General features: G+C 40.6%; 1 protein-coding gene and 1 long non-coding RNA gene across 15 annotated transcripts in view; one reads left to right on the forward strand and one right to left on the reverse strand.

The window, feature by feature from the left end:
- The window catches only part of MCPH1 (microcephalin 1), a 236,587-nt gene extending 234,295 nt beyond the window's left edge, over positions 1–2,292 (forward strand). The window contains exon 13 of one of the 2 annotated variants that reach the window (XM_055080957.1): positions 1,859–2,292. In XM_055080957.1, the coding sequence (XP_054936932.1) occupies positions 1,859–2,095 (237 nt within the window). In that variant the 3' untranslated portion in view covers positions 2,096–2,292. The remainder of the gene's footprint in view (positions 1–1,858) is intronic. The other variant, XM_028481173.2, reaches the window with a different exon arrangement.
- LOC114484503 (uncharacterized) overlaps positions 1–16,985 on the reverse strand; it is a 147,899-nt gene that overhangs the window by 20,388 nt on the left and 110,526 nt on the right. The gene's annotated exons all lie outside the window — the stretch shown is intronic.

A 16,985-nucleotide genomic window follows, 5' to 3' on the forward strand; every position in this document is an offset into this window, starting at 1 on the left:
CTAGGGGTTTTAATTTTTAATTATTATTCTGGATGGAATCAAATACCTCCGTTTCTCCACAGCACCTACACTGAGGTTTCACTTAGGAAGGTTTCCCTACCCTGAACTTTAAACTCATCTCCTGTCTCTATTAATACTCTCACAGTTTTTTAATGTTTAGAGCATTAATCCATCTGTAATGCAGTCATGGTGGGATATAAGGGATCATCCCATCTCTTTAATAACTTAGCTATTCTCCACTGATTTTTAATGCCCCCTTGAATCAGCTCTTAAACTCCCACATATGCACGGGTGGGTTTCTGGAGTCTCTTCTCTTCCACTGATCTATTTATCTATTATGTGCTAATTACCTACTGTTTTACTACCGTAATTTTATAGTATGTTTCACTATGTAGTATGTCAAATTCTCTCTCATTCTTCTTTTTCAAAGTTGTCTTCCCGTGCATTTTTCCCCCATATAAACTTCAGAATAAGCATGTCAGGTTTTTTTTAACAAACATTTGGAATTTGGGGATTATATTGGATTTTTAGATTAATTAAGAAAGAGCATCATCCTTTTGGCAGTCTTCTCTGGCTTTCGAAAATGACATCCTGTCAGAAATCTAAATGTAAAAATTGAATCAACAAGTTTTTTAAAACCTGGAAGAAAATATGGCTGAATTATTTTATAACCAGGTATAGGGAAGGCTTTCTACCTGTGATTCAAACTCCAAATGCAATAAAAGACTGATGTAATTTGAATATATAAACATTTGCATAAGAAAAGTTGAAAGGCAAGCAACAAACAGAAAATATATGCAACACAAATCATGAATAAAGGACTAATATTAAAATGTAAATCATAATAATACTTCAGTGTTGTAGAGAGGGTTAAGTGGTATGCTGGGTATCAATAATAATTGTTAAGGTTCTATTGTATGTATTATTAATAATAATTATATAATGTATATAATACATATAACAAACATTAATGATCCTCTGAGATTCAGCTACCAGGTCGGACCGCCTGGGTGGAAGTGTGTTTGTAGTGGGAGGGCTGTGATTAATTTCTGGGGCACTGGCTTGAGCTATAACTAAGATAAGCTATTTTTTTTTCTCTTATTCATAAAAGCAGCCCATTTTTTCTGTTTGTATCTCACAACCCTCACAGCTTTCCATGGCCTATTGCTCATCACCCTGACTTCTGAAGGTCCTTCAAATATACAGTGATTGTTCACCCTCGGGATAATAATAGTAATCAATAAGTTAACTTTTATTTGTCAGTCAGTCAGCCCTGACAATGCATTGTACATCTCCCTCATTCTAACGGCAGAAGAAGGGTCGGAAGCAGTCAACCGTCCAGCATTAAGAGTAAAGGGCCTGCTTGGAGCCGGCTGCAGGCACAGCTGTGTTGGCCTCTTCCCCTGCACCTGTGGCTTACCCTGGGCCAGGGCACTTCATGGGATTTTCATAAAATAATAGAGTTATTTATACTCCGCCTTGTACCAAAGAGTACTTGCTGGAGCTGAGATTAGAATTTGGATCTCCCACATCGTGGACTGGCAGACTTTCCTGTCTACTAGAACGTTCTGCCATGAAGGGCATGCCCTGTGTGTGCTACATCTAATAGGATACGTGACGACTGAGCATTTGAGATGTGGCTGATGGGACCGAGGAACTGAATCATTTATGTTATTTTACTTCATTTTTCTTTAAACTTCATTTTAAATAGCCACATGTGCCATATGGACCTGTGGACTTATGGACCCTGCTGCCCAGGACCACTGACGATTTTAAATACGATCTGTGTATCTGTGATGAGGTGGTCATCTCCCAGGTGCTGGCCGTTGTCCGTGCTAACCTGCTTCTCTTCCTCTAGACTCAATCGCTCAGCACAAGGTCTGTGCCTCAGAGAACCGCCCGCTGCTGCCGTGAAGGAGACACCGCTCAACCGTGGCTTCTGCTAACAGCCCGCCCCGTCGTCGTCCTCGGACGCTCAAGTGAGGGGAGGGGCGGACGCAGGAAGGATGCCTTTCTATACCGTCACGTTTGCCGCCTGTGTGTGTTGTGGTTTTCACGTGAAGAAAGCTCCTTCGTGTGGCTTTCTGATGCCTGAGTGTGTGTCTCAGAGAAGCACTGACCCGCCCTGCTCGGCCTTTTCTATTAAAGCCAGTCTGTGTGTCCTAGTGATGATCATAATTGAGAGGTCCCAGAACCTTTGTCACTGAAGTGCCATACTGTGAAATAAAGGATGGAAATTACATTGTTTTATTACCGAGAACAAAGAGCCCCCTGAGTGTCTACGTTTCTTTATTAACGTATCGTCTACTAGGTGTGAAGGATGTTGGTCCGTTATCACCTTACGTACCTGAGATTCTTCCCAAAATAACAATGAGGGGGCTTCCCTGGTGGCGCAGTGGTTGCGCGTCCGCCTGCCGATGCGGGGGAACCGGGTTCGCGCCCCGGTCCGGGAAGATCCCACATACTGCGGAGCGGCTGGGCCCGTGAGCCATGGCCGCTGGGCCTGCGCGTCCGGAGCCTGTGCTCCGCAACGGGAGAGGCCACAGCAGAGGGAGGCCCACGTACCGCAAAAAAATAATAAAAAATAAAAAATAACAAAATAACAATGAGGACAGGTGTGAGGAGCCGCAGTTAATGATAATTAGCGCCATCAAAGTAGCCCCGCTTCCGCAAGCTTAGCTTCTGGTGAGGAGAGCCTCGCCCACAAGAGACCAGGGCCTCTGCAGGCTGCCAGGATGCTCTCCATCCCCTGCAGGCAACGGGCATTCGGGCCAAGTCGTACACACGCCGGCTGGTCACCGTGTGTAGGAGAGAGATGCTAAATCCCAGCAAGGCTGGAGGTGCCAGTTAGACTCCCTCGTGATGCTGTTCCCTCCGTGTTGTTTATCTGTCACTCATCTCAGCTGCTGTTTCTACCTCAAATAAATGTCAAGTCCCTCAGCAAATACGAGGGATCAACTTCTAGAATAACCCTCCTAGAAGGGCAGCAACGATGCACATGGAAATAATGAAGGGTTTTCTCTTGGTGTTAATATAACGTATACCCCAAGTGCCCTCGTAATACTCCTGCCTCAACAACGTTGAGCCTCAGCGCAGCTCGGCAGGCCGGAGGCCTTCCTCCCACCTTGTAAATCCCGTGTCACTACACCCACTGCCTCCTGGGCTTGGCGACTTTGAGGCTCAGGTATCAATACTATGGCAGAGCTCCCATCGCGCCGAAAGTTTCCGAGGCGGCTGACAAAATTGTGCTGACTCCCGGTGGAGACAAGCCACAAAGAACTCCATCCCACGGCCACATCAGCCACAGAGGGCCACCCAGGTCACGTGTCCAACCCAGGCCTGCATCCTCACAGCTCAGATTCCTGATGCCAGCCTGCCAGGAGCCACTGAAGAGTCTCTCTCTAAAAGCTAATCTCTTACTAGGACACTGATTTGTGCCTGGCTTTAATCATTTTCTATGTGGTACCTCATTTAATCCTGCCAACAACCCTAAAAGTTAGTTACTAGAGGTTTGCAACCCCTTACCCAAAACACATAGGGCTAAAAGTGTCTCAGAATTCTGAACTTTTTTTTTTTTAATTTTGAAAGGTCCGTGGCTCTCACCGCTTCAATTCAACATTGTATCAGAGATTCTACTGAGAGAAGAAGGCCAGGAAGGGAATTAAGGGCATACAGACTGGAAATGAAGAAGTAAAATTATTCTCAGATCACATGATACTATATGTAAGAAATCATAAGGAATTAAAGAAAAAAGATTAAGCATGTTTAGCAAGATTACAGAATACAAAATCTATATACAAAGCTAACTGAGTTGTATTTCTATATACTATCAATAAACAGTTCAAAAATGGAATTAAGATACAATTCCAGTTACAATATCATGTAAAAATAAACTAAATAGGAGTAAATTTAACAAAAGAAGTGTAAGATCTGTATACTTAACAAAACATTTCTGAGAGAAATTAAAGTTCTAGATAAATGGAGAAATATACCAAGTTTATGGATTAGAAGACTCAATATCGATAAGATGGCTATTTTCCTCAAAATGATCTACAAATTCAATGTAATCATCAAAATACCAGGTAGATTTTTTTTATAGACTTTGAAAAGCTGACGCTAAAAATGTATATGAGAATGCAAAGAACCCCTAGTAGAAAAAATTTCTTTAGAAAAAGAATAAAGTTGGGGGATTTGTACTACCTGATTTCAAAACTTATTGGCATAAAGGTAGACTACAAATCAAGGGAAGAGAATAGAGACTCTAGGTATAAACCCTCATATTTATGGTCAAGTTGATTTCAACAAAGGTGCCAAGTCAATTCAATGCAGTAGGATAAAACAAAACAAAACAGAAAGAAGCACACTTACATCCTTATCACATGTCCTTACCTCACACACAAAAAGAAAATGCACATGGATCCCTACCTCACACCATACACAAAAATTAACTCAAATGGACCAGAAACCTAACTTAGAGTTTCTCAACCTCAGCACTATTGGCATTTTTGGACCAGATAATTCTGTGCTGCAGGGGCTGTCCTGGGCATCATACTATGTTTAGCACCATCGCTGGCCTCTATCTATTAGATGCCATTAGCACACCTCACTCAGTTGCGACAGTCCGGACTGTCTTCAGATATCCCCAGATTTCCCCTGGAGAGCAGAACTGTTCCCAGCTGAGAACCACTGACCTAAAATTATACAATGTCTAGAAGAAAACATAGGAAGAAATCTTTCTGAAAGGTCAGGCAAAGATTTCTTTAGGTAGGGCACTAAAGGCACAATTCATAAAAACATAAATTGGACCTCAAAGTTTTAAAAAGTTTTGCTGTTCAAAAGAAACCATTAAGAAAATTAAAAGACAAGTCAGAGACTAGGAAAAATGTTTGTGAAGCATATAGCTGATGAACTGCATCCAGACTATGTAAAGAACTTCTATTCATTAACAAGAAGATAAACAAAGAATGGGCAAAAGACATATCACACAAAAACATATAGAAATGATTAATAAGCACATGAAAAGATGCTCAACATTATTAGTCATTAGAGAAACACAAAATAAAAGCACAAGGAGATGCTGCTACGCACCCTCGGGAATGGCTGCAGCGGACACAGTTCTGACAGTACAAGAGTTGACCAGCGTGTGGAGAATCCAGGACTCCCATGCACCGCTGGTGTGGCTGCATCATTTTGCAGTTTGGTTTAAAAACTAAACATACACTTGCCATGTGACGCAGCAACTTCACTCCTAGGCTTGTACCCAAGAGAAATGAAAATGTGCCTGCACAAGGACTTGTACGCAAATGGTCACAGCAACATTATTGACACCAGCCAAAGGATAGAAGCAATCCATCAACTGATAAATGGATACACAAAATGTGCTATAGCCATACCATGGATTGCTACTCAGCAATAAAAAGGAGCAAACAACTGATACAGGCAACAACCTGGACCAACCCCAAGAACAGGGCAGTTGAAAGAAGCCAGACTCAAAAGACTACATATTGTATGACTCCATTTAGACAAAATTTCTAGGGAAGATAAAATTATAGAGACAAACAGATCACTGGTTTCCTGCTGCTGGAGGTAGAAGTGGGAATAGACAGCAGACATTTTGGAGTGATGGAAATATCGTAAAACTCGATTGTGATTTTAGTTGTAAAACTGTATACATTTACTAAAATCGTTGAACAGTATACTTGCCATGGGTAAATTTTTATGGTGCATGAATTATACACCAATAAATTTATTAAAAAAAAAACAACTATGTGGCAACCTTGGAGCTGTGCCTCTCGGATCCCACTTTAAGAAAGAATCTTCTAGGACTTCCCTGGCAGTGCAGTGGTTAAGAATCCGCCTGCCAATGCAGGGGACACAGGTTCAAGCCCTGGTCCGGGAAGATCCCACATGCCACAGAGCAACTAAGCCCGTGCGCCACAACTACTGAGCCTGCGCTCTAGAGCCCACGAGCCACAACTACTGAGCTCATGAGCTTAGAGCCTGTGCTCCGTAACAAGAGAAGCCCGCTCACCGCAATGAAGAGTAGCCCCCGTTGGCCACAACTACAGAAAAGCCCACATGCAGCAACAAAGACTCAGTGCAGCCAAAAATAAATAAATAATTTTTTTAAAAAAAGAATGAATCTTCTGCTCAGCTGGAATGAATACAGTTAGCTGACAGCTGTTGGTGCCTTAAAGATCCACCTCAGCTTTCAAGCCGAGGTCACTCTCTTCCTGGGAGGTCATCCCCAGGCAAGGATCGGGCCCAGCGGGCATCAGGAGACTGGCTAATTCTGCTAATAAGAGACCCCTAACAGGCACCCGGACTCCAGAACCTCCGTCCCCACCTGCAGTGTCTGAGGCCTCTCCTCCCTCCTCTCTTCCTTCCTCCTGTCCTGTCACAGCTGCGTCCACAAGCGCTCCTTATGAATCCTGCTTCCTCCCATTTTTATTTTTCTCGGGAGTTACCCCCAACAAACCTCTTGCTCTCTTAACTCCCGTCAGTGTCAGCTACCGGAGGCCCCCTCGCCCCGCCAGCAAGGACTGTGATGCATGTGACACCTCCACCCAGGCACTCGGGGCAGCAGCATGCAACCTCACATTTCTTCCATGACACATACCACATTGAGTGGAACACAGAAAACTACTGATCATCTCGTGTGTTCAGGTCAGATTTTGCCTCTAATTCAAAAAACCCTCTATTTTAGTGCCTTTGGATTTGGGAATCGTGGATTAGAGACTGTGGGACTTGTATTCTTATCTGTGGATACTCTGCTTTTTGGTGATAATACACCAGTGGATGGAAGGACTGGGGTTTGAACACGGAGTCCCTACATGGCACTGCAAGCTCATCAGGCTTAACTGCAGCTCTAAGAATGTCCAGTGGACTGGTAATGGTGGATTTTTTTAAATGTTTACTAATGCCTACCACGTGCAGGTAACTACCCTCGTAAAACACAGGTCCTTAAACTCAAACTCAATCAATGTGTTTCCAAGAAGCTGTAATTAGCGGCTGTTTTCATCCTTTGTTAAATGGCAAAACCCTTTAAGTGAGGTTGCATGAAAGTTGCAATAGATACATCGGAGGGTGGGGGGCTTCCCTGGTGGCGCAGTGGTTGAGAGTCCGCCTGCCGATGCAGGGGACACGGGTTCGTGCCCCGGTCCGGGAGGATCCCACATGCCGCGGAGCGGCTGGGCCCGTGAGCCATGGCCGCTGAGCCTGCGCGTCCGGAGCCTGTGCTCCGCAACGGGAGAGGCCACAGCGGTGAGAGGCCCGCGTACCGCAAAAAAAAAAAAAGATACATCAGGGGGCAACAGAACTGCTCTGGTTATAGAGTGGGGAGGGAAGAGAGGGTTCCAGATCCTTGCCCAAAGGTCCATTCCTTCCTCCCCATGGGATCACCTCCGGAGTGCCTCTGTGGATACTTATGGGATCATCTCAAAACCACTACATCTGGTCCAGTCCTCCACTGCACTTGCAGAGAAGCTGACACCTTCAACATCATTCATCTAATGAGCAGTAATCCTACAAAAAGCATCTAAAATCAGAACTCCCCACTCACGATGGCACAAACTGAAATTGTCTGTAAGGGACAGCCTTGATCAAACTCAGAAAACTGCTTTGAAAGGCAGACACTGAAAAGTAGAGTCACAAATGAGACTCCATTTGATGTCAGTTAAAGCTGCTTTGTGTCATGCCGGCCACTCCCATTATCTTGTACACCCAGTGCCACATTTTTTAATAAAACATTTTTCACCATACGTTACATTAAATACTATCATCCTCTCATGTGTTTAGAAGTGCCATTTAGAGCATTAAAAGATTTAATTTCTAGATAGTTACAATCAGGCCGCCTTGTAATTGTGTTTGAAAAGCGTATTAGAAAATTCTGAGCTGGCTTCTCGAACTTTAACGTGAAGTCGAATCATCTGGGGGTAAAGGAAGATTCTGATTCAGTAGATCTGGGTGCGGCCCGAAACGCTGCATTTGTAAAAAGCTGCCAGATGATGTCATGGAAGCTGCTTGAATTGCAAGGATTTGGAATACTCAGAGGGATAACTTTACATACCATTTAGTTCTGTACAGGAATTAATGATTTGGAGATTTTAATGTCTTTTTTAAACCAAATTGCTGCTTCTAGCCGTGTGTTGTAAATATGTTGTAAAATTAGATCAAGGTATTTCTTTGAAAATGCTTAGGGCAGTGACTGTCAACCCTGACAGAACATCAGAATCACCTGAGGGGGTTTAAAAATACACAAACACCAAGGATTCTGATTTAACTTGTCTGGGCATCCATATATTTGGGTCGGAGCGGGGGCAGTATTTGTCTGTTTAGTTCTGTGCAGTTTTTTGTTTTAAGTTTTGAATTTTATTTTTTTATACAGCAGGTTCTTATTAGTCATCAGTTTTATACACATCCGTGTATACATGTCAATCCCAATCGCCCAAGTCAGCACACCACCATCCCCACCCCACCCCGCGGTTTTCCCCCCTTGGTGGCCATACGTTTGTTCTCTACATCTGTGTCTCAACTTCTGCCCTGCAAACTGGTTTTATCACGTGTGAGGTTCATGTTATCAACCACCACAGTGAAGACAGAGACCACCTCCATCACAGTGATCCCTCGTGACCACGTTCCCCTTTGTAACCACACCTACTTTCCCCACTTCCTTAACTCCTGGCAACCAGTAATCTGTTTTCCATTTCTATAACTTTGTCCTTTCAAGAATGTTATGTAAATGGAATGGAATGTTATGTAAATGGAATCATACAATATGTATCCTTTGGCATTGGCTTTTATCCCTCAGCGTAATTCTCTGATAACTCATCTACTCTGTGTGTATCAATAGTTGGTAACTTTTTATGGTTGAGCAGTACCCCATGGCATGTTTACTTAACTATTAAACTATACCAAGTTTACTTAACTACTCATCCCTTGAAGAAGGTGAAGACATGCCCCAGGCCAGTGTGATGTTCATGTATCAACTTGGCTGGATCATGTGATGCCCAGATATTTGGTCAAACATCATCCTGGGTGTGTCCATGAGGATGTACCTGGGTGAAATGAACATTTGCATCGGTAGACTGAGTAAAGCAGGTTGCCCTCCCCACTGTGGGTGGGCCTCATCCAATCAGTTGAAGGCCTGGCTAGAACAAAAAGGCTGAACCCCCTTAATAAGGCAGATCTCCTCCTGCCTGACTACCTTGAACTGAGACATCCATCTTTTCCTGCCTTTGGACTCAAACTGAAACATCGTCTCTTCTTGGGTCTCGAGCCTGCAGGCGTTCAGACTGGAGCTCACACCGCCAGCTCCCCTGGGTCTACTGCCTGCCAAATGTGGATCTTGAGACTCTCCAGCCTCCATCAGCACACAAGCCAGTTCCTTACAATAAATGTCTTCTATTGGTTCTGTGTCTCTGGAGGACCTTGACTAATACACTCAGCGTGTGACACAAAGTAGGTATTTGAATATTTGCCGAACCTGGATTTGAATCCATGGGGAGTCGACCAGTCCTTCAAGTCTTTGAAGGAAGTATGGTGGCATATTGTGATGGATGATTTAGGAGTCTAAGCAGCTTGGCAGGGTGGGATGGAGGGTCCAGTGTTGACGGGGTGGGTGGGGGAGCAGAGCCCAGTCTGTCATCTCCCTCCACCAAGGATGGATCCTGGAGCAGGGCCAGCACTGGGACCTCCACTTTAACCCGGGGGAAGCCATCAGGCACACAGTTCACCAGCCCAGAGAGAATCCATGGAGTGTCCTGGAACCTCTTGGTAAAATTGGGTTCTAGTCTTTACCTACCGCTTGGTAGAACCAGGGCAGGTTGACTTAAGAATCCTGGGAGTCAGGGAAGTTATGTGTAAAGTGGTGATGATTCTGCACTTACTGCACATGTCATAATACAGGGGTCTTTGTAAGGGTCAGAAGAAGGTGTGAAAGGTCTTTATAAGCCACTAGGCCCTATAAAAATGTAACCTATGACTATTCTTGTTCTAACAGAAACACAGGAGCTGGTTTGCATTAATCATGAGGAAACAAAAATCAGAACAAATTGATGAAGTGTCTGAGAATAAACCACTGGCAGAGTTTCTCAGAGCACTGAGAGGGACCTTCTGGCCCAGGGTCACCAGCAATGCTGACTCCTGAGCCACTTCAGAGGACCAAATCAGGACCCCTGGGAGGAGTGACTAGTTAAACCTAAAGTTTGAAATCTCTCAGCTCTGCTCTTTAAAAGGAATGCAATAACATCCAGTGCTCCTGGATGTGGTCAGGCCAGTGAGGGTGAAACCAATATTCTACGCTGATCTTTGGGAAGGAAAGGAAAACAAGGGTATTTACTGTGAAGCATTAAAAAATTAGATCCAAAACATGAAACTAAAGCAAAATGTGTAAATATACACCTCTCCATGAAATAGCTCTATTTTACAGAATGTATCATTCTGTATTGTGTAGAGGATCAATGTAGGTTGATAACTAACATAAATAGCAAGCTTCTCTCTCCTTCTGGGTTTATATTTAAAGTCACTATTTTATTTCATGTAACAAGTGGTGACTTAATTACAGATACAGTGAAAAAATGATCATAAACATTTTTGTGTTCTTGTCATTACTTCCTTACACATAACCTTTCCCTTAGTTAGAGAGAATCATATTGAGGAGAATAGGCTTTATTTAGGAAGAATGCAAGGAAAACAGATAATGGCCAAGTTTTTGACTTCCAAAATATTGGGGAAGAAATAGAATAGGCTTAATAACCTAAAAACACTTCTGCTGCAACATATCTAGAAAACTAAAGAAAAATATTACAAAATTCTTTATAAATGTATTGCAGAACCCCTAAAAAAGAAAGGAAATTCCCAGTGGGTGGGAATCAGAAAGGAGCCATAACCTGAGAACCACCTGAGTCTGAGGGCTGAAGGCTGCTGCCCGAGAATGGGGGTGGGGAGTGGGCTCTGGGAAGCAGGGGCTTGTGTATAACGGAAAACAGGGTCAGCAGATGAGGTTATGGGCCTGTGTTAGTGAGTGGTATTGGAGTGGAGACCCTCCAGGTAAAACTGAAATTCTGTCCAGTACACACTCAGTGAAGGAGACTAGGAAAAAATTCTATAGTAGTTGACAAGCTAGACTATCTGGCTTGGAGTTCCAATCAAGGAGAAAAAAAATCATTCCTTTCATACCATGTTTTATGAACTAAAATTAGAAAAGCAATGACATGAGTACAAAAGCTGTACTTATAAGTTTGAAAACATATTTACAAATAATTGATACATAAAAGAAAGCATAATGGAAATAAATGAGATAATATTTAGACCTGAAGAAAAAACTCCTTCAGCTAAAGCAAGATTTAGAGGGAAATATATAGCTCTAATTGCTTACATTAGTAAAGAAAAAAATCAATACAAACTAATTAGCTAAATATTCAACAAAAGAGGTTGGGAAAAGAACCATATAGTAAATTAAAGAAGCAACAGGAAGGAAATAATAAAACTAATAGAAATTAACAAAATAAAAGAATTCATCCAACAAAAGGTGATTCTTTGGAAACACTGATAAAATAGGTAAATTTCTGAAAGCCTAATCAAGCTAATTAACATCATAAAAACATAAGAAGGCAGTGTGAAACTCACCAGTAATGTTATATAGTCAAAGATTCTGTAATATGATAATGGTGGTGTGTAATTCACTTAAAACTCCACTTTAGGTTTAAAAAATGTAGCAAAAATAACCATAACTACAATAATCTGTTATTAGTTATACAATATAAAAATACATAAATTGAATCATCAGTAACCTAAAATGTGAGGTGGGGAAAGGTAAAAATGTAAAGCATAAGAACCCTATTTAGATTAAGCTGTTATTAGTTTAAAATAGGGTGTTATAATTTTAAGATATTTTATGTAAGCCTCATGGTCACCATAAGGGAAAAACCTGTAGTAATTACAGAAAAACATAATAAAGAAGACAAAGCATAGTGATACCACAGACATCAAAACACACACAAAAAGACAGCAGGATAGGATTCAAGGAAGAATGGGTCTACAAAACAACCAGAAAAGAAGACAAAAATGGCAAGAGTAAGTCTTTAGGTATCAGTAGTTACTTTAAATATAAACAGAAAATATATTTTCCAACCAAAGATGTAAAATAGCTGGAAGGATAAAAAGAACAAGATCCAACAATACGCTGCCTACAAGAAATTCACTTTAGTGTTAAGACATACATAAACTGAGAATGAAGGGCTGGGAAAAGATTTTTCAAGCACATGGTAACCAAAAAAAAGCAGAGGTAACTATACTTCTGCCAGATAAAATAGACTTTAAATTTAAAATGGTAAAAAAGCCAAAGAAAGTCAGTGTATAATGATAAAGGAGCCAATATATCAGGAAGATATAACAATTTTAAGAATTAATGCATCCAACATCAGAGCACCTAAATACATAAAGCAAAAACTAACAGAGCCAAAAGGAGAAATAAACAGCAATATAATAATGGTTGGGGACTTTAATATCCCATTCTTGACAACGGATAGAGTATCCAGACAGAGAATCCAGTAAGAAAACAGCAGACTTAAGCAACACCTTATGAAGGTAATAGACATATACTGAACATTCTATCTGACAACAGCAGAATACATGTTCTTCTGACATGCACATGAAACATTTTCTAGAACAGGCCATGTATTAGGTCACAAAACAAGTCTTAGCAAATTCAAGAAGACTGAAATTAGTCAAGTGTCTTCTCTGACCAAAATGGTATAAAACTAGAAATCAATAAGAGGAAAAGTGAACATTTTACAAATACATGGAGAGTAAACAATACTCTTCTGAACAATCAATGAATCAGAGAAGAAATTAAAGGAGAAATAAAGTATCTGAGACAAACAAAAATGGAAACATAACATACCAAAATTTATGGGATGCAGCAAAAGCTGTTCTAAGAAGGAAGTTTATAGCAATAAATGCCTACATTAAAAAGAAATATCCCAAATAAACAATGTAACTCTATGCCTTAAGCAACAAGAAAAAGAACAACAAACTGAGACCATAGTTAGCAGAAGGAAAGAAATAATAAAGATTAGAGCAGACATCAATGAAACAGAGAACACAAAAACAATAGAAAAGATTAGCCAAAATAAGAATTGGTTCTTTGAAAAGATAAACAAAATTGACAAATCTTTAGCTAGACTAACCAAAGGAAAAAGAGAGGGGAGCCAAATCAATAACTTATAAATGAAAAATAGACGTTACAAATGATACCACAAAGTTACAAAGATCATAACAGCCTACTATGAACAACTATACACCAACAAACTGGAAAACTTAGGAAGAAATGGAAAAATTCTTAGAAACATACAAACCATCAAGACTGAAGTGGGAAGAAATAGAAAGTCTGAATAGACCAATTATTAGTAAGGACATTGAATCAGTAATCAAAAATGTCCCAAAAGGGCTTCCCTGGTGGCGCAGTGGTTGAGATTCCGCCTGCCGATGCAGGGGACACGGGTTCGTGCCCTGGTCCGGGAAGATCCCACATGCCGCGGAGCGGCTGGGCCCGTGAGCCGTGACCACTGAGCCTGCACGTCCGGAGCCTGTGCTCCGCAACGGGAGAGGCCACAGTGGTGAGAGGCCCGCATACCACAAAGAAAAAAAAAAAAATGTCCCAAAAAAGAAAAGTCCAGGACCAGATGGCTTCACTGGTGAATTTTACAAACATTTGAAGAATTAACATCAATCTTTCTCAAACTCTTTCAAAATATCAAAGAGGAGGAAATCCTTTAAACTCATTTTATGAAGCCAGCACTAGCCTGATATTAAAACCTGGTAAGGACACTACCAGAAAAGAAAACCATAGGCTAATATCCCTCATGAATATAAATGCAAAAGTTCTGCAAACTGAATTCAGTAGCACATTAAAAGGATAATTTACCATGACCAAGTGGGCTTTATCCCTCATGTGTAAGGATGTTTCAACATAAACACATCAGTGTGATATATCATGTTGATAGAATGAAAGGAAAAATTATATGATCATTGCAGTTGACACAGAAAAAGCATTTGACGAAATTCTACATCTCTTTATGATTTAAAAAAACTCCAACAAATTAGGTACAGAAGGAACATACCTCAACATAATAAACAACATATATAACAAGCTCACAGTTAATACCGCTCAAAGGTGAAATGTTGAAAGCTTTTCCTCTAAGATCAGGAACAAGACAAGGGTACCCACTCTCACCACCCTGTTTAACATAATACTGGAAGTTCCTGCCAGATCAATCAGGCAAGAAAAGAAATAAAAGGCATTAGAATTGGAAAGGAAGAATAAAATAGTCTCTATTTGCAGATGGTATAATTTTATATGTAGAAAATCCTGAAGACTCCACCCAAAAACTGTTATATCTAAACAACAAATTAAATAAAATTGGAAGATACAAAATTAACATACAAAAATCAGTAGTGTTTCTGTACACTAACAACAAATTATCTGAAAAAGAAATCAAGAGGGCTTCCCTGGTGGCGCAGTGGTTAAGAATCCGCCTGCCAATGCAGGGGACACAGGTTCGTGCCCCGGTCCGGGAAGATCCCACATGCCGCGGAGCAACTAAGCCCATGCGCCACAACTACTGAGGCTGCGTGCCACAACTACAGAAGCCTACGCACCTAGTGCCCATGCTCCACAACGAGAGAAGCCACCACAATGTTAAGCCCACGCACCGCAACAAAGAGCAGCGCCCGCTGGCCGCAACTAGAAAAAGCCCACCCACAGCAATGAAGACTCAATGCAGCCAAAAATTAATTAATTAATTAATTTTAACAAAAGAAATCAAGAAAACGATCCCATTTACAATGGCATCAAAACAATAAAATTCTTAGGAATAAACTTAACCAAAAAGTTGAAAGATCTCTACTCTGAAAACTACAAGCCATTGATTTTAAAAATTAAAGACAAATGGACAGGTGTCCTGTGTTCCTGGATTGGAAGAATTAGTAATATTAAAATGTCAATATTACCAAAAGCCATCTATATATTCAGTGCAATCCCTATCAAAATTTCAATGGCATTTTTTTTTACAGACAGAAAAACAATCCTGAAGGCTGTATGAAACCACAAAAGATGCCAAATAGCCAAAGCAGTCTTGTGAAAGAACAACAAAGCAGGAGGCATCACACTTCTCAATTTCAAGCTATACTATAGAACAGTATGGTACTGGTATAAAAACAAACAGATCAATGAAACAGAATCAGGAGCCCAGAAATAAATCCAAGCATATATGGTCAACTTATATTTGACAAAGGAACCAAGAATACTCAATGGAGAAAAGACAGTCTCCAATAAATGGTCCTGGGATAATTGGATATTCACATGTAAAACAATGAAATTTGACCTCTATCTTACACCACTCAAAAATTAACTCTAACTGGATTAAAGACTTGAAACCACGAAACTCCTAGAAGAAAACACAGGAAAAATAAAAGCTCCTTGATATGAGTCTTGGCAATGATTTCTTGGATATGACACCTAAAGCACAAGCAACGAAAAAAAAAATTAACAAGTGGGAATACATCAAACTAAAAATCTTCTGCACAGGAAAACAATCAACAAAGTGAAAATACAATCTATGGAATGGGAAAAATTGCTTACAAACCATATATTTAAGATAATATCAAAAATATATAACGAATTCATATGACTCAAAGCAAAACGATGAATAATCCACTTTAAAAATGGACTGATGATCTGAATACACATTTTTACAAAGACAACATATAACTGACCAATAGGTACAATGAAAAGGTGCTCAACATCACTAGTCATTAGGGAAATGAAAATCAAAACCACAATGAGATATCGCCTCACACCTGTTAGAATGGTTATCATAAAAAGATAAGAAATAATAGATGTACTGATAGATGAGGATGTGGAGAAAAGGGAACCCTTGTGCATTGTTGGTGGGATTGTAAACTAGTACAACCACTATGGATAACTGCATAGAGGATCCTCAAAAAATTAAAAATAAAATTGCCATATGACCCAGTAATCCCATTTCTGGGTGTACATCCAAAGAAAATGAAATCATTATCTCAAAGAGGTATCTCACCCCATGTTCACTGCAGCCAAGATATGGAAACAACCTAAGTGTCCACTGATGAATGAATAAAGAACACGTGATACATACATATACAATGGAATATTATTCAACTGTGAAAAACTAGGATATCCTTCCATTTGTGACAGTATGGATGGAACTTGAGCATTATGCTTTGTGAAATAAGTCAGACAGAGGAAGATGGATACTGTATGATCTCACTTATATGTGGAATCAGAAAGAAAAAAAACTCAAAGCAAAAGACCTCGTTTGTGGTTTCTAGAGGTTGGGGGTGGGGGCATGGGAAAATTGGAGGAAGGTGGTCAAAAGGTAGAAACTTCCAGTTATAAGAGAAATAGGACTACGAATATAATGTACAACATTCTGACTACAGCTCACACTGCTGTATGACACATATGAATGTTAAGAGAGTAAATCACAAGGAAATTTTCTCTTTTGCTTTCTCTCTTTATTGTATCTATATGTGATGATGGATGCTACCTAAACTTATTGCAGTAATCATTTCACAATATATGTAAGTAAACCATTATGCTGTAAATCTTAAATTTACACAGTGAGGTATGTCAGTTATACCTCAAAAATACTGGAAAAGATTAAAATAAAGAAATGAAATAATCTATTCATCAAAAGATGATCACTGAGAACACTGTTAAAATAAGCAACTCTCAGAGATTTGAGAAGATGGCGGAAGAGTAAGATGCGGAAATCACCTTCCTCCTCACAGATACATCAGAAATACATCTACACGTGGAACAACTCTTACAGAACACCTACTGAACGCTGGCAGAAGACCTCAGACCTCCCAAAAGGCAAGAAACTCCCCACGTACCTGGGTAGGGCAAAAGAAAAAACAGAGACAAAAGAATAGGGATGGGG

This window comes from Physeter macrocephalus, chromosome 20 (assembly GCF_002837175.3).
Source record: "Physeter macrocephalus isolate SW-GA chromosome 20, ASM283717v5, whole genome shotgun sequence".
Lineage (NCBI taxonomy): Eukaryota > Metazoa > Chordata > Mammalia > Artiodactyla > Physeteridae > Physeter > Physeter macrocephalus.